This window comes from Hypanus sabinus, chromosome 19, assembly GCF_030144855.1.
Source record: "Hypanus sabinus isolate sHypSab1 chromosome 19, sHypSab1.hap1, whole genome shotgun sequence".
NCBI classification, from domain to species: Eukaryota; Metazoa; Chordata; class Chondrichthyes; order Myliobatiformes; family Dasyatidae; genus Hypanus; species Hypanus sabinus.
Window position 1 is genome coordinate 25022578 of NC_082724.1, and position 24533 is coordinate 25047110.

A 24533-nucleotide genomic window follows, 5' to 3' on the forward strand; every position below is an offset into this window, starting at 1 on the left:
CCCTTTTGAAGCAGGTGGGAACTTCCAACTGTAGCAATGAGAGATTAAAAATGTCTTTGAACACTCCTGCTAGTTGGTTGGCACAGGTTTTCAGAGCCCTACCAGGTACTCTATCAGGGCTTGTCAGTTTGTGAGGATTCACCTGCCTGAAAGTCAATCTGACATTGGACTCCGAGACAGAGACCACAGGGTCACCGGCTGCTGCAGGGGTCGTTATTGCTGTAGTTTTATTCTCCCTTTCATATGTCTATAAAAGGCATTGAGCTCATCTGTGAGTGAAGCATCACAGCCATTCATGATATTAGGTTTTGCTTTGGAGGAAGAAATGGCCAGAGCTGACACTCATCCGATTCCCCCCACAACCTTGTTCAGATTTGTTCCTTTGCTCTTGCGATAACCCTCTATAAGTTGTGCCTGTTTTCTTGTATAGTCCTAGGTTGCCTGACTTGAATGCCACAGATCTAGCCCTCAGTGGCCTACGAACCTCCTGGTTCATCCATGGCTTTTGATTCGGGTATGTTCAAGTATATTTTCATAATAATATGCTAAGGGCTGAAAGGTTGCTATGGATGGTTTCGAGTGTAGAATTGAGGTTACAATCAGATCAGCCATGATCTTATTAAATGGATGAGGAGGCCAGAGGAGAACAGTTGTCTGTAGCTGCTCCTAATTTCAATTCTGGTGTGTGCTGAATTCAGTTGATTACTCTCTCCAAACACTGCTCCCTTATCTCCCATCTCCACCTCCTCTCACCTGCCATGGGTTCTCTTGTGCAGTGGTGTCTTGAAACTAACCTGTTTAACCTGATAAAAGATCCTCCTTCGTCTCGGGCATGATTCTACTCATCAGAGAGTTAATTCCCCAACTAATTCATCATTTTACCAAGGCTCCTCAATACCCTTCTTGATCAGTCACTCTCACCATCTCTGATTTCAGCTTTTAAATACATGTGTACCAGACGAGATGCTGCTTGAATTGCTGAGTTCCTCCAAAGCATTTTGTGTGTTGTTCAATATTTCCAATATCTGTAGAATCTCTTGTGTTTAAACTTATATTTGTCTATTTTGTTGGTTGCTGAAATTTCATGCGAGGTGTACACAGCAGACCAGCAGGGTCTGCGAAGAGAGAAACACAGCTAAGGTTTCTCGTCAATGACTTTTCATTAAATCACACTCTGTGGAACACTTCCCACCCTAGGGTAATTTTTTTTTGCCTTTATGAATGATGGTGGCACACTGTTCAAATGGTCACAGCTGTTGTTAATGATTTGGCCGGTGCTGCCTGGAGCGCATGCTCAGTTGCCTGCCTGCTGTTCCAGGCAGGCTCAAAAGGCGACGACGGTAGTGCGGAGCGGTGGTTGGTGCCGCTTCTGCCGAGGGACTGATCAGCTTCTCCGGGAGCTGCGGATTGAAAGCTTCGCGGCCAGATGTATAATGGGGACTGGGGCCAGATGGTGAGTGTGGTTGTGGAAGGATTGAAGCTACGCCCCGGGCCGCAGTGAGCCCGCGGGCGGCGCTGGGGCTTCAGGCAGAGCTGCTGCGTGGCGGCCGGCTGGCCGGACGAGCTGCCCCTGGCAGTGATCGCTGACCCGTGTGGCTGTGGGTCTGAGCGGACAGGCACGCTGCGGATACCCCAGTCTCTCTGCTAACGTCAAGGTATCTGGAGAGAGCAGAGATTGTAAACCATTTGTTGCTTTTATTTGTCTCAGCTACATGCAATTAGCGATGTATCGTAGCAAAGTTTCTGTTCTGGTTAATGTAAGATTAATTTTGTTCTACATCTTGTTTAGCTCGGTAACACGCGTTTCAATTCTACCATGAGACGCAAGAAGGTTAGTTTCTATTTTGTTCGACGTAAAATGAATTTTGTTTTACTTTCTATGCTAGTATTAATGTAGCTTTTGGGTCTATTTGGTATTTTTCCCGTCCCTTTTAAGGTACTTTGATCAAATCAATGAAAGAAATGGGCCACATGATTTAGTTTAGTTACCAGAATGTGTTTTCTTTTCGTACTCTTTATTACATTTCTTTTTGATTCAGTCTCTGCCTGTTAAGCAAATATACAGCATTGCATTGTAGGCGTTAATGTGCACATAAGTCTGATGTCAGATGAGCCTGTCGATGTGAAATACTGCTTAAGTGGTATTTAATCACGGCAAAGGGGAAAAACAAACTTTATTTTTTACAAATTCTGTAGTACTATTAGAGCTGGAGTAAATGTTTGAATGTTATGCACTGTATGGTTAGGTCATTAATACTATTTTTTTTGTGTGAAGAGATTTGTATAATAATGAATTGTGGATGAAATTTGCACATTAAGTGAAATATATTTTGCATAATTCAGCAAAAATATGGAATCACTAACTGGGTAAAATATTTTTACAGTGGATCATTATGGTCTGTAATGTACCACCATGGCTTTTATAGTGTTTGTACAGACACTAGTGTTCAAAGGGGAACTGGATAGTAGGGAAAGAGGCTCTATGGAGAACTGAAACCAGCTAGATTGCTATTATATGTACTTATTTGAGATTTTCCTTTCTAAGTTCAAATAATTCTGACTCTATCATGTTCTAGTTTTGCTTTTTCTTTTTTCAGATGGGTGACCCAGTCACTCTTAATGTTGGAGGACATCTGTATTCAACATCAATTTCCACACTAACGAGGTACCCAGACTCCATGTTGGGTGTAATGTTCAGGGGAGATTTCCCCACTGCCAAAGACTCCCAAGGAAATTATTTCATTGATAGAGATGGACCTCTCTTCAGATACATCTTGAACTTTCTGAGGACAGCAGATCTGACATTACCTCATGGCTTTAAAGAAATTGATCTCCTTAGAAAAGAGGCTGATTTCTATCAGATAGAACCTTTAATTCATTGTCTGAATGACCCTAAGCCGCTTTATTCATTAGACACCTTTGAGGAGGTCGTGGAACTGTCTAGCACACGCAAACTTTCCAAATATTCTAATCCAGTAGCAGTTATAATAACACAATTGACAATCACAACAAAAGTGCATGCTCTCCTGGAGGGTATCTCAAACTATTTCACAAAATGGAATAAACACATGATGGATACCAGAGATTTTCAGGTGTCCTTCACATTTGGACCCTGTGATTATCACCAGGAAGTGTCTCTTCGTGTTCATTTGATGGAATACATTGCAAAACAGGGCTTTACTATTAGAATGACGAGGGTACATCATATGAGTGAGAGAGCAAATGAGAACACTGTGGAACACAACTGGACTTTCTGCAGACTAGCCCGGAAAACCGATGAATGAGCATCTTCACAGTACCAAATGCTAGCTACACCATGACAGCATTGGATCACTACATAAATTTATTTGAATATACAGGTAACCATGTTCTGCAGCTCTGTAATATTTTGTACAGATCCATATTCCTATGCATACTGTAATCAAGTTCTGTTCAAATCAGGGAGTGTAAGATGTATATTCCTTTAACATGAAATTTTGATTAACATTTTAAACCACTTGTTTTCTAATATTGATATACTTTTCTGTTGGTGCTCCTTGTGTACTTATGAAATAAATAGTTAATAAAGTATGGTTCTTTGCTATTCTATAAATAAAGAGTTTGGATCTGCAAGTCCAAAATGTTTTGAGGTAGTCTATATGGGTGCAGATGACTGCCATCAATGTTCTTGTGGCTCTTTTCAGTGCATGTGAACACATTTCTGTGGTTTAGATTTTCAAATGTGTGATTGCACTGATGATGCTTCATCGTTTATAATGTTCTTTGTAAAATTCTTCAACTTACAGATGTGCATTCATTTCTACAGGCATTTGGAAGTTGGTTTTAAGCAAAAGGTTGAGCCTTTAAATGTTCCAGCAAGTTCGTATATCACATAGTGATTTCAGTGGGAAGATGAGGATTGTGGATGAACATAGTAGTTCTAATCAGTATTGCTCATACACTACTATATGAACCTTGAGCCTTTGCATGAATCACTTCCTAATTTGTAGTTAAATTTCAATATAAACATGTCTTTAGGCTACAGGAAATATGTCCTCTGTTTTACATCCATACCATCTACTTCTAAACTTCCATGATAGTTGTGTACATGTAGATAATTGGATCCATCCCAGACTACAAACTAATTTCATTGGATTATTTAGAACTGAATGAAATCCCATTCATAGCATAATCCTGGGGTCCATGGCTGCCTTGGTTAATGGTAGGGCTCCACAGCATAAAGAGGTTGGGAAACTTTGCCATAATCTATCAAACCTGTGTTGAACTTTGTACAGCTGGCAAACAGAATTTTCACTTAACTTTTGGTGAATGTCAGAAATTTAATAATATTGTAAGTGTAATTGGCTGTGTAGGATTTAAAATTATTAATGTTTGATCTTGTTAGTCTTGGTCTTATGGTGATTTCATGCAACAGCAACCAGCTTCCCAGAAAAGATAGATGTGTATTTCGATCCAATTGAATATTCAACCTACCAGAATTTTGCTGAGTGAAATTTGAATATTAATATTCTAAATTTAACACCTGTAGACCTTACAAATCTGTAATTACAGGGGAAAGAGGATCAATGTAAACATTTGACATCTAATGATTTTTGAAATAAACTGTTTAAAACTGTTTTATTGATTCATTATTGAAAAGACTACAACAGCTGAAACATCTGAATGCTTTAAACAAAGGTATAATTTTAAGAAATATGTAGTTTTTAAGCAATTTATTGAAAACAATCAATTCATTTTATTTTACTTAAGCATCCTGGAAATTGTCAATTGAATTAAATTTCAGTCAATACACTACTATGCCTGTTAATATTTAAAATGATTAACTTGTATCTAATATCTATGCTGTTAAAAGTTTTAATAGGTGAAATGTATGTAAGTACACATTCAAATAAATGCATTACAACTTGGCCTGTGCTGCCTGAAAGTGAGGCTTCAGGTATTTCTCATATGCAAGATTCACCTGCAGAAACAAAAACAGTAAAATTATGATTGCTTTAATCAATCAGTTAATTATCATGGCTGAAATCCTGCCAGATTAACATTACAGCCCTTATGAATTTGAGTAACAAACATTTCCAGCATTTATAAATGCATTAACCTGTGCAGCTCAATACACTGACCTTTCACAGGGATTAACAAGAATGTTATCCCTAAGAAAAAGTCATTAACAACCTGAGATCCAGGAGAAATTGATGACCATACTGTACTGTTCCACCACGATCTAATCCCTGATCTTGTACTATCTTCCATTGTTTGATATTCTTCCACTAGTGGAAACATTTTGCAAAATCTAGCTATGTTGCTCGTCTGTGAAATTCCTATCTCAGTACATGGATTATACCACTGACCAGTATTCTTAACCTGAGGCAAGCTTTGTCATCAAGCTTAAGAGTTATATAGATATCATTAACCATGGGAAACAATTACACTTATTTGCAGTTCCTAGCAAAGGTGGTAAACTCATGAAGGATAATACAGAATAATTCAAAAATTGAAAAGATATCCAACTACAAACTAGGTTTAGCAAAGCAATGAATTGCTTGACCGCAAGTTACTGCACCTCAGTTGTACAAAGTGCAATAACACAAAAGTCAAAAATTTGGAATAGGAAATTTAGTACTAAAAAGTTCACCTTGTGAAAGGTTGAGCTCCCAAGTTTCACTCAGTGTTTGACCCCAATATTTACTTCTTGAAAAGGATTAATACAATTAAATAATACATTTGATTTAATATGCATTATTTCAATAAGGGCTGGGCTCAGTACATCTTTTGATCTTTTTCATAAAGTAAAACAAGTGAAATTTACTGCTTTTATCACTACATGAAATTTGAAACTGCTTGTATATGTTAAAGTGTTCACAAACAACGAGGTGATTATTAACATCAATGGAGAGTTGCAAAGTATACAGATCCAGAAGGAATGAGAAGAGGAAGGGGTGCAGATTCCTCTTTTTGCAGTAACTCTTATCAGACAATGACTTTGCCACAATTGATGCAGAAATCCTATCCTCCAAGTGGGACCATCCAATGAACAACGGCCATAAAACAACAAATCTGATGATACCTTTGTGTTTGATGGGGCTTTCTGAGCCCATTCAAAGAGGCGTTGATAAGCATAACCATCATAACCACCAATGGCAGAATTCAGTTGTTGGTCAGGGTAATCAAATGCATCCACTATTGAGACAGCATCTTTCCTAAAACCATAACATTTACATATTATTAACAACTTTTACTAAAAGACTCAAAAAATGTAGCAACATAGATGGCAATTCAAGGTAATAAAACATACCAAAGAGATTTACTGGAGCATTGCTAAACAAAAGCAAATATTGAGACACAAGGCAATTTTTGGACTTTGTCCAAAACTTCATCAATATGTAGCTTTTAAGGTAAACAAAAAGGGCAGAGCACTTTGTGGGAGTTTGGGGTTTGGACCACTGACTGCTTATGATGTTGCTGCCAATATGGCACATCAAAAGGCTAGATTCTGCAATGTCTCAATCAATCACACATAATTGATTAAAAACAGGTGGTTGTATTCAAATTCTTCAATGAAACTTAGTATTCAGAAAGATGACAAGTCAAATGATAGTTCTCACAATAGTGAGGTTATCAACAAAGAAGATACTTACACAACACTGAAATATGGACTATCTGCTAAACTTAAAAAACCAGCAGAGCAGCCTCCAGGAGATACATTATCTTCCACATAAGACCTTAAGATATAGGAGCAGTAGACCATTCGGCCCATTGAGTCTGCTCTGCCATTCATTCATGGGCTGATCCAATTCTTCCAGTCATCCCCACTCCCCTGCCTTCTCCTTTGATGCTCTGGCTAATCAAAAACCTATCTATCTCTGCCTTAAATACACACAATGAATTGGCTTCTGCAGCCGCTCGTGGCAACAAATTCCACAGATTTACCACCCCCGACTCAAGTAATTTCTCCACATCTCTGTTCTAAATGTATGTCCTTCAATCCTGAAGTTGTGTCCTCTTGTCCTAGACTCCCTACAATGGGAAATAACTTTGCCATATCTAATCTGTTCAGTCCTGTTCATTTGGAATGTTTCTATGAGATCCCCCCCCCCCCCCCCCCCCCCCCCGTTCTCCTGAACTCCAGAGCTGCCAGACGATTCTCATATGGTAACCTTTTCATTCCTGGAATCATTCTCGTGAATCTTCCCTGAACTCTCTCCAATGTCAGTGTATCCTTTCTAAAGTAAGCCCAAAACTGCACACAATACTCCAAGTGTGGTCTCACGAGTGCCTTATAGAGCCTCAACATCACATCCCTGCTCTTATATTCTATACCTCTAGAAATGAATGCCAACTTTGCATTCAACTTCTTCATCACTGACTCAACCTGGAGGTTAACCTTTAGGGTGTCCTGCACAAGAACTCCCAAGTCCCTTTGCATCTCTGCATTTTGAATTCTCTCCCCATCTAAATAATACTCTGCCTGTTTATTTCTTTCACCGAAGTGCATGACCAGAACCAGAATCAGAATCCTTTATTATCTCCAAGTATGAGGACACATACAGGGAATTTGATGACGGTTTCCCTGAGCTCTCTCTGTACAGAATTAAAAGCAAACAACAGTGCAAATAATCATAAACTATATACAATGAGGTCCACCTTATTGAATGTACAAGTAGACTTCATTTATTATAGACTAAAAATCAAGTGTTCATAAGACTGATGGCATACGGAAAGAAACTGTTCTTGTACCTATTTGTCCTGGCATACAGTGATCTAAGGCGCCTACCAGAAGGAAGGAGTTGGAACAGGTGATGTTCAGGGTGTGATGGGTCTACAATAATGCTGCTTGCTCGCTTCCTGACTGTAGATGCATGTAAGTCCTGGATCAAGGGCAGCTTCACACCAATAATCCTTTCCACAGCCCTGACGGTTCTTTGGAGTCTATTCTTGTCTTGTTTGGTAGCTGATCCAAACCAGACAGTGATGGCCAAACAGAGAACAGACTGGATTATTCCTGAATAGAATTGAATCAGCAGCTCCTGAGGCAGGTTGTACTTCCTGAGTTGACGTAGGAAATACAACCTCTGCTGAGCTTTTTTGATAAGAGTGTCCGCGTTGGGTGTCCACTTCAGGTCCTGGGAGATTATGACACCCAGAAATCTGAAGGTCTCCATAGCAGACACAATACTGTTGAGTATGGGGGGGGGGGGGTATTGGGGGGCTCCTCCTGAAGTCCACTGTCATCTTCACAGTCTTGAGTGTATTTAGCTCCAGATTGTTCTGATCACACCAGAGGGCCAGCTGATTAATAGATGGACCCTGTGAGGTGCAGTCATTAGTGTAAAGGGAGAAGAGCAGTGGGGAGAGCACACATCCCTGGGGGGCACCGGTACTGATTGTCCGGGTGCTAGAGATGATGCTCCCCAGCCTCACTTGCTGCACCCTGTCAGTCAGGAAGCCTGTGATCCACTGACAGATGGCGGGGGAGACATTAAGCTGGGTGAGTTTGGAGCAGAGGATTTCTGGGACGATGGTGTTAAACGCCAAGCTGAAGTCAACAAACAGGACCCTCACAGAAGTTCCTGGGTTGTCCAGATGTTGTAGATTGTAATGTAGTCCCATGTTGACTGCATCATCCACTGACCTATTGAATTTTCTATGACTATACACTTTTCAACATTGATTTCATTTGCCACTTCCTTGCCCATTCCCCTAAACAATCTAAGTCTCTCTGCAGGCTCTGTTTCCTCAACACTACCTGCTCATCCACCTATCTTTGTATCATCAGCAAATTTAACCACAAATCCATTAAGACCATTGTCCAAATCATTGACATACATCGGAAAAAGCAGCAGTCCCACCACCAACCCCTGTGGAACTCCACTGGTAACTGGCAGCCAGTCAGAATAGGATCCTTTTATTCCCACTCTCTAGTTTCTGCCAATCAGCCAAGGCTCCACCCTTGCAAGTAACTCCCCTGTAATTTCATGGGTTCTTAATTTGCTAAGCAGCCTCATGTGCAGCACCTTGTCAAAGGTCTTCTGAAAATCCAAGTACACAACATCTTGGATGGCATCATTAGTCTCGCGAGACCATGGATCTGTGCCTGGAACGTCTTGCTTCAGCCTCTCCAGGGCACAGGCCTGGGCAATGTTGTATGGAAGACCGGCAGTTGCCCAAGCAGCAAATCTCCCCTCTCCACTCTACCGATGTTGTCCAAGCGAAGGGCAAAGGCCAATACAGCTTGGCAGCAGTGACATCACAGGAGTTGCCAGAGCAAGACTGAAGACAATGCTGGACTGCCTTAGGGACTCCACCTCCAGATTTGTTCTCAGGGTTTACTCCCAAAGCCTTTCCCATAAGTGAGTATGGCCACAAGGCAGCTCAAGTTTGAAATCAGAGTCTGCCTTCCCAGGCTGATGAGCTCCATCTATCCGAAACACAACATCTACTGCATCTCTTTTGTCTACCCTGCCTGTAATTTACTCAAAAAATTGTAGTAGGTTAGTTAGGCTGGATTTTCCTTTCAGGAAACCATGCTGGCTTTGGCCTATCTTGTCATGTGCCTCCAGGTTCTCTGTAATCTCATCCCTAACAATCGATTCCAACAACTTCCCAACCACCAATGTCAGGCTAACAGGTCTATCGTTTCCTTTCTTCTGCCTCCCGCCCTTCTTAAATAGCCGAGTAACACTTGCAGTTTTCCAGTCATCCGGTACAATGCCAGAATCTATCGATTCTTGAAAGATCATCGTTAATACCCCTGCAATCTCTCCAGCTACTTCCTTCAGAACCCAAGGGTGCATTCCATCAAGTCCAGATTTATCCACCCTCAGACCATTAAGCTTCCTGAGCACTTTCTCAGTTGTAATTTTCACTGTAGATACTTCACTTCCCTGCATACCGGTATACTGCAGATGTCTTTCACTGTGAAGACTGATACAAAATACGCATTCAGTTTCTCTGCCATCTCTGCACCTCTCACTACAATATCTCCAATGTCATTTTCTACTAGTCCTATATCTACCCTTAACTCTCTTTTACCCTTTATATACTTAAAAAGCTTTTAGTACTTTGATATTAGTCGCGGCTTAATTTCATAATTCATCTTTTCCTTCCTAATGAAAAGAAAGTCAGAAATTGCATTTGGCAATATACATGAAAATTTATCTACAGCTGAAATCATTAGCTTTTACATAAATTTTAATGGATTGGACTTTTCAAACGAATAGGGTAGTTACTTTAGTACCACAGCTGAGTACATTTTGGAACTGCTGTTGGATAATTGGCAAGTTCAGCGATACATTGGGAGATTACATTTGCTGTCATCTTACTCACATTTTGCTTCTACATTTGTGCAAAGTCAAAAGATAGGCTGAATTTCAGAATACAATTAGGCCTATTAATCTAGCTGTGGGTAAGATCCCAAATAATGTTGGCTTGACCAAGTGGCTTTAATGGGCTTTCTCAAAATTTCAGGAAATGAACTGTTTCTGCATATTATATCAGCTTGTTATTTTACATGTTATTTTTCTTATCTTCAGATGAGATAGTCAGAGGCTTTTTCCCAGGGCTGAAATGGCTGCCACAAGAGGACACAGGTTTAAGGTGCTGGGGAGTAGGTGTCAGGGGTAAGTTTTTTTACCATGAGTGTAGTGAGTGTGTGGAATGGGCTGCCAGCAACAGTGGTGGAGGCAGATACGATAGGGTCTTTTAAGAGTCTTTTGGATAGGTACATGCAGCTTAGAAAAATAGAGGGCTATAGGTAAGCCTAGTAATTTCTAGGGTAGGGACATGTTCGGCTCAACCTTGTGGGCCGAGGGGCCTGTACTGTGCTGTAGGTTTTCTATGTTTTTCTGTCCTATTATCTTTGTGGAGTTAAATGTGACCAAAAGCACAAACAGAAACATGAATTTGCTCAGCATGATAATACTTGATGCAAAGATGGACCTCATTATGACCTGAAAAATAAATTTAACTGCTCTCTTATTCAAAAATAGCTTCTAGTTTCTGATTGGAAATTCAGTGCTGTGGTTAGCGATTTTCACTTCCACAGTTATAAACAAAAAAATGACAACAAAAACTAATCGGCATATTCAAATGATTTTTTTTCTTATTCTGCATTTATGTATGTACAAATAAATTACCGGAGAAGAGCAAGAAGATCCAATTGAGAAGAACTCAATAAATCTAGTTGTTTTCCAGTTATATAACCATCACATAGGAAATCCCCAGCATTGGCCAGAATGCCAGTCAATGCATAAAGATCACATAACCGCTTGATCACTTGCTGGATTTCAGGCTCCAGCTTCAATCTCTCCACTGCGTCGACAAAGTTCTTCACAACTACAAAATGACAGTGAGCCTGTAAAATTAAAGTGGGCTTCATAATGAAACAGAAACATTGAAACCAAGAGACAAAAATCAGAACATTCACCTATTTGAAGGATTTTCCCCAAATGTCACCCATTTTCATAGAGGCTGGAGAGGTTTCAGCTGCTCCTGTTCACATTCTAACAGTCATTCAACAACACAGCTCCGCTAAGATTTTCCAGTCTGGGATTCTGGGTGGGTTGCATGTGGTGGTAGTGAGTGAATCTTGAAAACACGATGTTTTAATTATTTGTCAAAATTACCAATAAGAGGTATTTTGGGCCTAGTCTTAAATAAAGATGGGAACTGGTCCTAATTTTAAAAAAAAATTATTGTTTACTCTCAGTGGCTGACATGGAAACCTGGGCAGTATTTCTCATCTGTGTTCTTCATCGGAACCCATTGGAGATGCAGCTGAGGAATGTCACCAAGGGTTTCCATGGCAATCAGCTTCGTAACAAGGAAATTAATCCTTTGCACAATGACTAGTCACTTGACCTCCACACAACATTTGAGATCAGCTGTTGTGTTCAGTTCAAAGTTGAGCATTTCAGTCACAGTCACAGCTGCAGGTGTATAGGTGGCAAATGTTAGGCCAGATGATCCAGCCTATTTTCCTGCTCCAGTCTATGAATTACTTCTAAGGTCCCTCGTAACATTCATAGCAAAATGCTGTAGCCATCAGAACTGCCTCTTTAAAGTTCCACTTACCCAATTAGAATGGCTCCAGGGGCTGTGCTGTGTTTTTTTCTGTGGGGTGTGGGAATTCTAGGAGACTTTTGGTTCATACAGGAAAATGAAAAAATGATGGATTGGAGCTACAGTCACCCCTAACTTGCAGGAGGCAAGTATCTGGGTGACTGTCAGGAGAGGGAAAACAAATGGGCAGAGTACCCCAGTGGCTGTTCTTCTCAATAATAAGATAGATGCCAATAACCATAGTTGAATCAATGAAAACCACCCAACAGGGCGGACAACCAGTGTGCAAAAGACAACAAACTGCAAATACAGAACAAATAACAATAAACAAACAATAAATATTGAGAATATGAGATGAAGATTCCTTGAAAGTGAATTCATAGGTTGTGGGAACAATTCAGTCATGGGGAAAGTAGAGTGAAGTTAACCCTTTGGTTCAAGAGCCTGATGGCTCTGTTCCTGAACCCGGTGGTGTGAATCCTGAGGCTGGACTGTGCCATCAAGGGGAGAAAATTGCAAAATCCGAGGTGCAAAGGGACTTGGGAGTCCTCGTGCTAGATTCCCTAAAGATTTACTTGCATGTTGAGTCGGTGGTGAGGAAGGCAAACGCAATGAAATGCAAATGCATTTCAAGAGGACTAAACGAGCAAGGATAAAATGCTGATGCTTTATAAGGCACCGGTGAGGACTCACTGGAGTTTTGTGAGCAGTTTTAGGCCCTTTATCTAAGAAGCGGGTTCAGAGGAGGTTCACAATAATGATTCCGGGAATGAAAGGCTTTTTGTATGAGGAGTGTTTGATGGTTCTGGGTCTGTACTCACTGGAATTCAGAAAAATGAGATAGAATCTCATAGAAACCTATCAAATGTTGAAAGGTTTGGATAGCATGGATGTGGAGATGATGTTTCCTATACTGGGGGAGTCTAGGACTATAGGGCACAGCCTAGAAATAGAGAAGCAAGCATTTAGAAGGGAAATGAGGAGGAATTTATTTTGTCAGAGGGTGGCGAACCTGTGGAACTTGTTGTCACAGGTGGCTGTGGAAGCCAGGTTATTTGGTATATTTAAAGCAGAGATCGCTAAGTTGTTGATTAGTCAGGATGCGTGGAGAAGTCAGGAAAATGGTGTTGAAAGGAAAAATAGATTGGCCATGACAAAATGATGAACAGATACAATGGGCTGAGTGGCCTAATTAAACCAGACCATAAAACATAGGAGCAGAATTAGGCCATTCAGCCCATCGAGTCTACTTCAGCATTTCATTCTGTTCCTATATCTTATGGTCTTATTCAATCCTGTCCTCTGGTATTAGATTTTTCACATTTGCCTTGTGATCACATTTCCCCCTTCATATCCTCCAGTCTCCTTTCAAATCCTAAAATTGTGCAGATTGATAGATGAAGTGGCCTCTATTATAGCACCTTGTGTTTAGGTAGTGACAGAATCTGGAGAGCTTTCATGGGATTGTGGGGAAAATAAAATGGATAAATATTGTTTGGAAAAAAGATGCTTGATAGTTGGTATGGACTTGGGTGTTGTATTTCTTTGACTCCAAGACTAACAATATAATCGAAAATGAAATAAAAAAGCAACGCTGATGTTATGAGTGGTGTTGATAGTAGGCTTTTTCTGTTGAAATTGGGTGAGACTAGAGCTATACATCACGGTTTAAGGTTGAAGGGTGAAACGTTTAAGAGGACCATGAGGGGGAACTTTTTCACTTAGAGTGGTGAAAGTATGGAATGCGCTACCAACTGAAGTGGTAGTTTCGGGTTTAATTTCAACATCAAGAGAAATTTAGAGGGGTACATGGATGGGAGTGGTATGGAGCACTATGATCTTGGTGCAGGTCAATGGGACTAGGAAGATCAATAGTTTGGCACAGACTAGATGGGCTGAATGGCATGGTTCTGTGATGTAGTGTTCAATGGCTCCAATATAATGTCTGAAAAACATGATAAGACTCTGACGCCATATCAGGCAAAACGTTACTGAACTGCACATGTACTTCAACTGAATCTGTTAGCTGCAACTGAACTATTCTATATAGGATCTGCTTGTATTAATACCCAATATCACCTGGAACCTCAAGTGCTGCATGAACCTAACTGTCTGTTTCACTATTACTAACTGAACAAATCATTGTAGCAGACTTCTAGTTGCAAAAACTACGATTTTGATATAAAAATATATTTTTTGTTATTTTTTCCCTTTTTCAGTGAAATCAATGGTAAAATTTTTTCCCTTTTTCAGTGAAATAATGATCACAGATTACCTGGAATTAGTCGACCATCATAAATGCAAGTACATTTGATAACAGGGCTCCCCCACCTGGGGTACACGGTCCCCTTGGTTAATGTTAGGGGTCCATGACATAAAAAAGATTGGAAACTGATATACAGGAAATAAAATATTTGATAGCTATGGATCGATCAATGCTTTTGACAAGAACAAAGGAATGAGAATGAGATCTAGTATCTTACAACTGCAGTCCTTGCAAGCTGCACAGAAGTGATATTCCAGGCAATATACTGCTCAATTCCAGACTGAAGAAGAGACTGCAGTTTGTCCCCAGAATCCTTAATCAGCCTGTAGAAATACAATGACACATAAAAAACTGTTTACTTCTGATAAAAATGGCTCCGCAATGTGAAAATTGTGTTATTAAAGCAAAATGATTATTTTGCATTACTAATCTATCCACAGATGCTGACAATCCTGAGTACTTCCAGTATTTTGTTTTTATTTACTATTTTCTATTACCTATAAACTTTACCAGTATATATAAATTTTATAACTTTGTGATAATAGTGGACCATTAATTAAATGGACATGGAGCTTTCAGGACATAATGGAGAGATAAAGTGACATGGTGATGCAACACTTAGAAGATCAGGGTTCAATTTCTGTCAACGTCTGTAAGGATTTGTATATTTTCCTCGTGGCCTTGTGTTTTCCTCCAGGTGCTCCATATTCCAAAGATATATGGGTTAGGATTAGTACGTTGTGGGTGTGCTATGTTGCAGGCTGCCCCCACCATAATCTTTGGACTGTGTTGGCCTTTGACACAAATGACATATTTCACTCAATGCTTTTTTTATATTATGAGCACACTCAGTCCTCGTTTATTGTCATTTAGTAATGCATGTGTTAAGAAATGATACAATGTTTCTTCAGTATGATATCACAGAAACACAAGACAGACGAAGACTGACAAAAACCACATAATTATAACCTACAGTTACAACAGTGCAAAGCAATACTGTAATTTGATAAAGAGCAGACCATGGGGACAGTAAAAAAAAGTCTTAAAAGTCCCCGATAGCCCATCATCTCACGCAGACGGCAGAAGGAAGAAAAACTTTTCCTGAAATGAACCTCCAGCGCCACAAACTTGCCAATGCAGCACCCGACCGCAGCCAACTCTGAGTCCATCCGAAAACTTCGAGCCTCCGACCAGCCCTTCAACACCGAGCACCATTTCTGCCGAGTGCTTCAACCCAGGCCCCAGCTGCCAAGCAACAGACAAAGCCGAGGATTCGGGGCCTTCCTCTCTGGAGATTTTCCGATCGCACAGTAGCAGCGGCAGCGAAACAGGCATTTCAGAAGTTTCACCAGATGTTTCTCCATGCTTCTCACGTCCGTCTTCATCAAATCAGGATTGTACACGTCATCCTACTTACAGATAACAGATATTCATCCTGGAGTAGCCGCTTTGCGCTGTGTCGCGCCGCCATCTTCTTCCACGATTTTGATGTACATGTGACAAATAAAGCTAATCTTTAACTTGATGGCTAGATTTGATCATGAACAACATACGTTTGGATTAATGGCTTTTACATTTAATTGGGAATATATTCCACAGATCATTAAGTTTTTCAGCAAACAGTAAAGAAATGTATACTGAGAGTTATATTAAGTGTACATTATGATTGCTCATTACTGCTTTCAACATCCACAGGTACAAAATGATGCCCAATACCACTGTGAACAAAAAATATTTTCTGTTAAACACTATACTGTGGCGACCCACTTTCTGCACAGGCGAACCTGCTCACAAATAGCCAGCGTGCAGGGGGAGACTTTGGTAATGCACCTCCGACGTCATTTCCGCCCGGAGAGGGCAGGCGCTAGGGATTTAAATGCCAACACTGCAAAGTTTGAATAAACTAGTCTCGAAACGACTTATCAACTGCGTGTTGTTATTTCAGCACTGTGTGTAGCACATCGCTACATTGGTGACCCCGACGGTCCAAACGGGATTTGGACCAAAGATGACCAACTCTTCATCTGTTCACGCAGTTTCGCTAAAACTGCCGACTTTCTGGATGCTGCGACCATGCGTGTGGTTTAGCCAAGCAGAAGCCCAGTTCCAGATTCGGCAGATCTCTTCTGATTCCACGCATTACTACCCCGTGGTGAGTGCCCTCGACCAGCAGACGGCCGCCCAGGTTGCGGATTTCATACAGTCGCCCCTGGAAGAAGGCAAATATGAAGCATTCAAAGCGCTGCTCATTGGGACCTTTGGCCTCTCACGGCGTGAGTGGGGTGCCCGCCTGCTTCACCTGGACGGTTTGGGAGACAGACTGCCGTCAGCATTGATGAACTAGATGCTGTCCCTGGCCGATGGACACAAGCCCTGCCTCATGTTCGAGCAAGCGTTCCTGGAGCAACTGCCCGAGGACATACACCTGCTGCTGGCTGACGCAGGTTTCAGCGACCCTCGGAAGGTGGCGGCCCGGGCAGACGTGCTGTGGAAAGCCAAGAGGGAGAGCAAGGCATCCGTCGGTCAGATTGCCAGGCCACAAGCCCAACAGCAGACCAGACCAGGCCTGGCAGGGGGGGCACACACACCATGGAGGCAGGAGTGAGGAGGCCAGTGAACAGTAGTGTTTCTACCACCAGCGGTGGGGCACAAAAGCCTGCTGTTGTCGTCCAGGGCCAGCTGCTGCTAATAACTATGGCGGCAGGCCACCAGGACAGCCTCTTGTATGTCTGGGACAAACTGGTGGGATGCCGCTTCTTGGTTGACACCGGAGCGGAGATCAACATCTTGCCCCCGACAGGGTACGACACCCGCAACAGGAAGCCAGGACCCACCCTGAGGGCCACAAACGGCAGCACGATATGGACCTACGGCACCCGCACAGTGCAGCTGCAGTTCAGCGCCAGCCAGTTCACGTGGGACTTCACACTGGCTGCCGTGGCCCAACTACTCCTGGGGGCAGACTTCTTGCGAACTCACAGCCTGCTGGTCGATGCAAGGGAAAAGACTGGTACATGCCGAGACTTTCCAGACATTCTCACTGGGTGAAGCCAAGTTGCCGGCCCCACACCTGGACTCCATCACGCTGTCGGACAACAAATTCACCAGAATCCTGGCGGACTTCCCATCGATTCTGGCACTGCAGTTCACGGCAGCCATGCCCAGACATAGGGTACAGCACCACATTCCGACCCAGGGACCACCCCTCCACACCCGCGCATGGAGGCTCCCCCCAGAAAAGCTCCACCTGGCGAAGGAGGAGTTCAAGAGGATGGAGGAATTGGGGATCATACGGAGGTCCGACAGCCCATGGGCCTCCCCCCTGCACATGGTGCCCAAAGTAGCCAGGAGTTGGAGACATTGCGGCGACTACCGCAGACTGAACGAGGCTACCACTCCAGACCGCTACCCCGTGCCGCACATACAGGACTTTGCAGCAAACCTGCACGGGGCAAGAATCTTTTCCAAAGTAGACCTCTTCCGGGGATACCATCAAATCCCAGTGCACCCTGAAGACATCCCCAAAACAGCACTCATCGAGTTCCTCCGAATGCCATTCGGCCTGAAGAATGTTGCACAGACGTTCCAGCGGCTAATGGATGTGGTGGGACGTGACCTGGACTTTGCGTTCATCTATTTGGACGACATCCTTATAGCCAGCAGTTGTCATCAGGAGCATCTGTCCCACCTCCGCCAGCTCTACTCCCGTCAGTGATTTCGGCCTCATGATCAACCCAGCCAAGTGCCAGTTCGGTCTCGATACCATCAACCTCCTGGGCCACAGGATTACCAAAGATGGGGCAACACCTCTGCCCGCCAAGGTAGACGCGATCCGCCACTTTGCTCGACCCAACACGGTCAAAGGCCTGCAGGAGTTTGTTGGTATGGTGAACTTCTACTACCGTTTCCTCCCCTCAGCAGCCCCTATCATGCACCTTTTGTACACCCTGATGTCGGGTAAAGGCAAGGACATTACTTGGGACGAGGAGGCCGCGGCCACTTTCGTTAAAGCCAAGGAAGCCTTGGCGATGCTGGTGCACCCCTGAATGGACGTTCTGATCGCCCTCATGGTGGACGCATCCGACACAGCAGTCGGTGGGGTGCTGGAGCAGCTCATCGAGGGGCGCTGGCAACCTCTGGCGTTCTTCAGCACCTACGACCACCCGAACTCAAGTACAGTGCTTTCGACCGGGAGCTGTTGGCAGTGTATCTGGCAATCCGGCATTTCAGGTACTACTTAGAAGGCAGGCCTTTGGCCGCGTTCACGGACCACAAACCGTTGACCTTCGCGTTCACAAAGGTGTCCGATCCCTGGTCAGCTCGCCAGCAGCAACATCTGTCCTACATCTCCGAGTACATGATGGACATCCAGCATGTCTCGGGAAAGGACAACATCATGGCGGATGTTGTCCAGACCAACTGTCCAGGCCCTGTCCCTGGGGGTGGACTATGCAGCACCGGCAGAGGCGCAGCAGGCAGACGACGAGATGCCCAGCTACAGGACTGCAGTCTCGGGTTTGCAGCTGCAGGACTTTCTCGTAGGCCCAGGTGAGAGGACCCTCCTGTGCAAAGTGGCTATCGGCCAACCTCGCCCCATCGTCCCGGCAGCCTGGAGGCGGCGGGATTTCGACTCCATACATGGTTTGGCATACCCATCTATCAGAACAACCGTCCAGCTGGTCTCCAGCAAGTTCGTGTGGCACGGACTTCACAAGCAGGTCAGTGAATGGGCCAGAACGTGCGTGCAGTGCCAAACAGCCAAAGTGCAGCGGCACAGTAAAGCCCCGCCGCAGCAGTTCGAACCCACCCACCGGAGGTTCGACCACATTCATGTGGATGTCGTGGGCCCCCTACCAGTGTCCTGATGAGTGCGGTACCTCCTAACGATGGTAGACCGGTTCACGAGGTGGCCAGAGGCGGTCCCGCTCACCGACACATCTGCCGATTCCTGCGCCCGAGCACTGATTGCAACCTGGGTAGCACGCTTCGGGGTACCGGCCCACATTACCTCTGACAGAGGCACCCAGTTCACCTTCAGCCTGTGGTCAGCTGTGGCCAGCCTGTTGGGAATGCAGCCGCACCACACAACTGCCTACCACCCACAGTCGAACGGACTGGTGGAACGCTTCCACCGTCACTTGAAGTCGGCTCTCATGGCCTGCCTGAGAGGACCTAACTGGGTGGACGAGCTTCCCTGGGTCCTGCTTGGAATTCATACAGCGCCCAAAGAGGATCTGCACGCCTCGTCAGCCGAGTTGGTGTACAGCGCGCCCCTGGCCATCCCCGGGGAGTTCATACCAGCCCCAAGTGGGCAAGAGGAAGAACCCGCAGCAGTCCTGGACAGGCTACGCGAAAGGCTCGGCAACCTGGCCCCCGTACTGACTTCACAGCATGGACCGACCCCAACCCATGTACTCAAAGACCTGCAAAACTGTAAGTTTGTGTTTGTATGAAGGGGCAGGCACCGGGCACCGCTACACCGGCCGTACGAGGGGCCGTTCAAGGTGATCAACAACAACGGGTCCACGTACGTTCTGGACATTGGGGGGAGAGAGGAGGTTTTCACAGTGGACCGACTCAAACCAGCCCATGTGGACTTGGCGCAGCTGGTAGAGGTTCAGGCACCGCGGCGCAGAGGCAGACCTTCCAAACAGAGGCTGATCCAGACTGTGGACATTGGGGGGTGTATCGCCGGTTCTGGTGGGGGGGGGGGGCAGTGTTATGTGGCGACCCACTTTCTGCGCAGGCGAACTGGCTCACAAATAGCCAGTGCGCGGGGGGAGACTTTGGTAATGCACCTCCGATGTCATTTCTGCCCGGAGAGGGCGGGCGCTAGGGATTTAAATGCCAGCACCGCGAAGTTTTAATAAACTAGTCTTAAAACGACTTACGACTGCGTATCATTATTTCAGCGCTGTGTGTAGCACATCGCTACAATACCATCATTTTCTTCTTCCATATTGACTCAGGTTGAGGACTTAGTGGACTAATGCTCTTGGGTTGCTTGTCTCTGCAAACAACCAAATCACTCTTCCATTTAAGTTCTATACATTCACACTTTGTCCATTTAAGTCATCATTATATCCCATCATGTGGTGTAGTGTTTTGTTCAACATTGTTTATCAACCTCCAGTTATTTTCAACTTCTCCAATGTTAACAATTGTTATAGGTCAGCTTCCAGTGTTCAAATTCATTCGTAAAGTGCTAAATCTACCATTATTGCAACCATTTTCTTACCTACTCATTCTTGGTGTATTTACTAATGGGCCATCTGAATTTTAAATTCAGAAATGTGTTTTTACTGACCTTTGTGCTCTGTGCTTGTAGGCTTCTGTGTATAGGAATGGCTTGAAGAAATCAGTTTTCTCCTTTGCAGAACAATGCAGAGAGAAAGGTTCAGACAGGTAAGAGACAGAGTCGGGTAAAGGTTCACCATGATATTCTCTAGCAAGGTACTTCATTAGAAACCTAAGATGCAGATAATAAAAATCATATTAGTTCTAATGAATCAAAATAAAACTTGCATTCAAAGGTAATTTTTGAAGTCATATTTGACTATGCTTGGAACATACACTTTTTCCACAGAACTAATATGGGATCAATTTGACCCTGCTATAGTACATACTACATTTCAGTTTGAAAACAAGCCAGCTTCTGAAATATGGATCTTGTTATTTCTGCAAGAACTTCTGCATGCTGTTTTATGGCTGAGAGTTTGAATACTCCTACATGCAGTATAATAGATGCTTTTATCTATCTGAAATCATCAAAATTCCAAGACCCAAGTCTTTCATAGGGCTGCTATCGAGGTTCATCATAATCCAGTCTATGTGTGAAAAGATATTGTGAGTGTGTATAGTTTGTTGAGCATGATGAGATACAAAAACCAGGTTACATATGAAAAGGTGACATGTATTTCCATTATTAAGCCTGTTTATTAAAACCATTTAGCTAGTTTGAAAATCATAAACACTACTCCTGCACTCTTCTGATGCAACGTTTTATGGCTGTAACTTAGAAACTAATGTCCATATAAAGGTTTAAATTAGTGATAATTACATATAACTACCAAATAACCTTGTTCTTCCATACTCTCATCTAAATTTGTGCCTCAGATTTAAAAGTCTGATCTCCAAAATGGCAGGGAAGTAAGCTCAGTAAGAGCTTGTCAGCAGAGAAATTAGGTTGAACTTGCAAACGCAGATCTTGGGAAGGGCAACCTGCTGCCATTCTAAGGCAAAAACTAGGAATTTGATGCAACTGGATCACCTGGCCTTCATTTCAGGAAATGAGGTAGGTTTATTGCCACAAGTAGAGCGATGTGGTCTAAGTCAGTTCATGTATAAAAATAACAAACTTTAACAACTGTGATTGTACAAATATTTAATATACTTTATTAAACATCTTCCTTAATCACTGGACTCTGCAGAGATTGGTGTGGACAGCCCAGCTAATCTGTAGTTGTGAACTTCCCATGATTCAGGACATTTACAAACACAGTTGTGTAAAAAGGGCCCGTAGGATCATTGGGGACCTGAGTTACCCCAACTACAATCTATTCCAGCTGCTACCATCCGGGACATGATACTGCAGCATAAAAGCCAGGACCAACAGGATCCGGGGCAGCTTCTTCCATCAGACTGGTTAACTCACACTGATTTGAGTGTATTCTATGTTACACTGACTGCTCTATTATAATTTTTTATAACTTATTATGATTGCACATTTAGACAGAGACGTAAAGATTTTTACTCCTCGTGTATGTGAAGGATGTAAGAAATAAAGTCAATTCAATTAATCAGCCATAGACACATATGAATAAGTGACACAGCTTGAAAGTAAATTTGAAACAGACTTCATGCTACAATAGTTAGATCCCAGCTTACCGTGCAGTCTGTAGAAGCATTACAGTGTTTTCTCCTTCATATGTACAGGAGGCCACCACCCAACCATACAGTGAGGGTAAACCACTAAGCATGGAATATCCATGGCCACCACAAGCTCTGCGACATATTTCAACTCCAGTACTACAGGCCTCTGACATCAGAGCTTTCAGGCCTGCAGACAAGGCATGCAACTGTAGAAAATGAGTAACATTTGTGCTCGTGAATTCAACGTTTTAAAATATCCAACAGGAATTCATTTCCCTTTTCTTCAGAAGGCTTTTCATTGGTTAATGTTTATTGTCAGGAAATCAACTACTCAAGTGCAGGGATACTGGCTAATTTGTGAAATGTAAGGTCCCAGACATAAGATTAATGATCATATTATTCCTTTTCAACTGTAAATGATGAAGAGGTATATGTTGGTCAATCTCTAATTCTGTAATAACACTTACCTTGTTCCCTGTCTCAGTCTATCTACATACTGATGTAGCCTGTATTCCTTTAACCCAGCCAGAAGGATATGAAGGATGTAAGAAATAAAGACAATTCAAATTCACAAATGCTTCAGTATTCTCATAGGTAGTCTCGTACTCTCCACATTACATAAACTATGTTCATATAAAATTCTGCTTCCCATCTCCTTTCCCTGCTTCAGCCCCAAGAAGTATTACCAGATTCTAAACCGAAGCCTTGCCTATCCCATGCATCTTCTGATCATAGTATACCATATTCCAATTCACCTCCCTTGGATTTTGCTGACCAGTTGTTCAACCTTTCAACATTACTTTGATAGTAGATTACTGTATCACTAACTTACTATTCCACATCTTAATATTTCTCTTTGTTTAGGTGGTTCATTGCAGTGATACACGGTTGCTATATTTTGTTATCCATGACAGCAGTAGATGGTCTCAGGAAATCTCAGTCAGTGTTCAATCTCTTGGCATGTCATTTCCTGACCTCAAACACTTTTCCCAGTGATCTGACCTATGCACCCTTGTAACGTTCTCCTTTGGGTGTAACTAATAACGCCGAATTCAACGTCGAGATAAACCACAGTCAATGAAACCAGATCGCAGTAAGATTAACCATTTACTGTTCACTCTTCACATTAACATATGGTGAAAACTGTTGATAAAACAATACAAGATTGATACAGTATTTGTTCCTTTCTTAATATCACATTTCCATTGTAAATACTGTAAAAGTGACTATAACTACATTACATGAAGGTGCAGTATACAGGCAGAGTTTACCTACGCCATTGACTACTTTAAATACACTTCAATGCAAACTATCCGCAACTCTTTAACTAACGAAAACATAAACAATATCGACCGTCGTTACTTTTAACAGGATCGGCGTTAACATCTTAGTTCAATATATCGATTATCTATTAACTTACAGCGTTGCTCTCACTGTGATTTCTAATGCTTGCAAAACAACTTCTGCTCAGGTGTGCCTCGTGGTGAGCTCCCCACCCTCGCGTTGATCTCAAACCGGTATTTTCCCACAAGACGCGGCGAAACCGGATGTGACGTCATCACATGCCGATATATTTTACATGCAATGAACATACTTTAAACACTTCTAATTCTAACTAGAAAATACTAACAAATGAATTACTAAGCGAAAATATTATAAACTAAATAACTGTCATAAAGACAGCACACCCCCCCGCTTGACCTTCGTAAGGTCACAATGAGCAGAGTACAAAACTTAGTCTCTTAATCAGTCATTGGGTAGAAGTAGAATAACTTCCGTAACTGGCCCTTGGTAAATTTTCACATCGCCTTGGTTGGTAGTCTTCAATTCGATCTTCCTGACATGTCCATCCCCACTAGGGAATGTAGCAGTGATTCTGGCCATTGGCCAGCTGTTGCGGGCGATTTGCTTGTCCCTGAGCAGGACTAAGTCTCCAACTTGAAGATTCCTGTGGGGTTCTGTCCACTTTTGTCTCTGTTGCAACAAAGGTAGATATTTTTGTCTCCAGCGAGACCAGAGCTGATTTGCCAGAGCCTGGACTTGTCTCCATTGCTTTGTGTACAAATCCTCATCTGAGAAGTCTCCTGGTGGAGGGGGAGCTCCTGCCTTCTGCGTAAGGAGCATTGATGGCGAAAGTATGAAGGGGTTTTCTGGGTCAGAAGACACAGGTAGGAGTGGTTGTGCGTTTATAATGGCTGTGACCTCTGCCATTAGGGTGCACAGTACCTCGTGGGTCAATCGGGTGCGTTGCTGCATCTCAGGTTTCCTTTTCCGGGTTTTCCGTAAGGACGTGAACCGTTTGACTGCCTGCTCTTTGTTATCTGGTGAGCGCTGGCGT

General features: G+C 43.0%; 2 protein-coding genes across 3 annotated transcripts in view; one reads left to right on the forward strand and one right to left on the reverse strand.

The window, feature by feature from the left end:
• The first annotated feature begins 1313 nt into the window (after positions 1-1313).
• kctd6a (potassium channel tetramerization domain containing 6a) lies at positions 1314-4615 on the forward strand. Its single transcript, XM_059944227.1, has 2 exons — positions 1314-1453; positions 2598-4615. The coding sequence occupies exons 1-2, from the start codon at positions 1427-1429 to the stop codon at positions 3282-3284; spliced, it is 714 nt and encodes a 237-aa protein (XP_059800210.1). The 5' UTR covers positions 1314-1426; the 3' UTR covers positions 3285-4615.
• A 129-nt stretch (positions 4616-4744) lies between these two features.
• The window catches only part of LOC132377824 (peroxisomal acyl-coenzyme A oxidase 2-like), a 46015-nt gene continuing 26226 nt past the window's right edge, over positions 4745-24533 (reverse strand). For both annotated transcript variants that reach the window (XM_059944225.1, XM_059944226.1), the window contains 6 exons: positions 22211-22401; positions 20631-20792; positions 14541-14646; positions 11133-11350; positions 6065-6197; positions 4745-4960 (listed from right to left, as the gene is read on the reverse strand). In XM_059944225.1, the coding sequence (XP_059800208.1) occupies positions 4898-4960; positions 6065-6197; positions 11133-11350; positions 14541-14646; positions 20631-20792; positions 22211-22401 (873 nt within the window). In that variant the 3' untranslated portion in view covers positions 4745-4897. The remainder of the gene's footprint in view (positions 4961-6064; positions 6198-11132; positions 11351-14540; positions 14647-20630; positions 20793-22210; positions 22402-24533) is intronic.

Coding starts and splice junctions, on each gene's coding strand:
- kctd6a (XM_059944227.1), top strand. CDS start 1,427: ATGTATAATGGGGACTGGGGCCAGATG. Junction 1,454..2,597: donor ATGGGGACTGGGGCCAGATG/GTGAGTGTGGTT, acceptor TTCTTTTTTCAG/ATGGGTGACCCAGTCACTCT.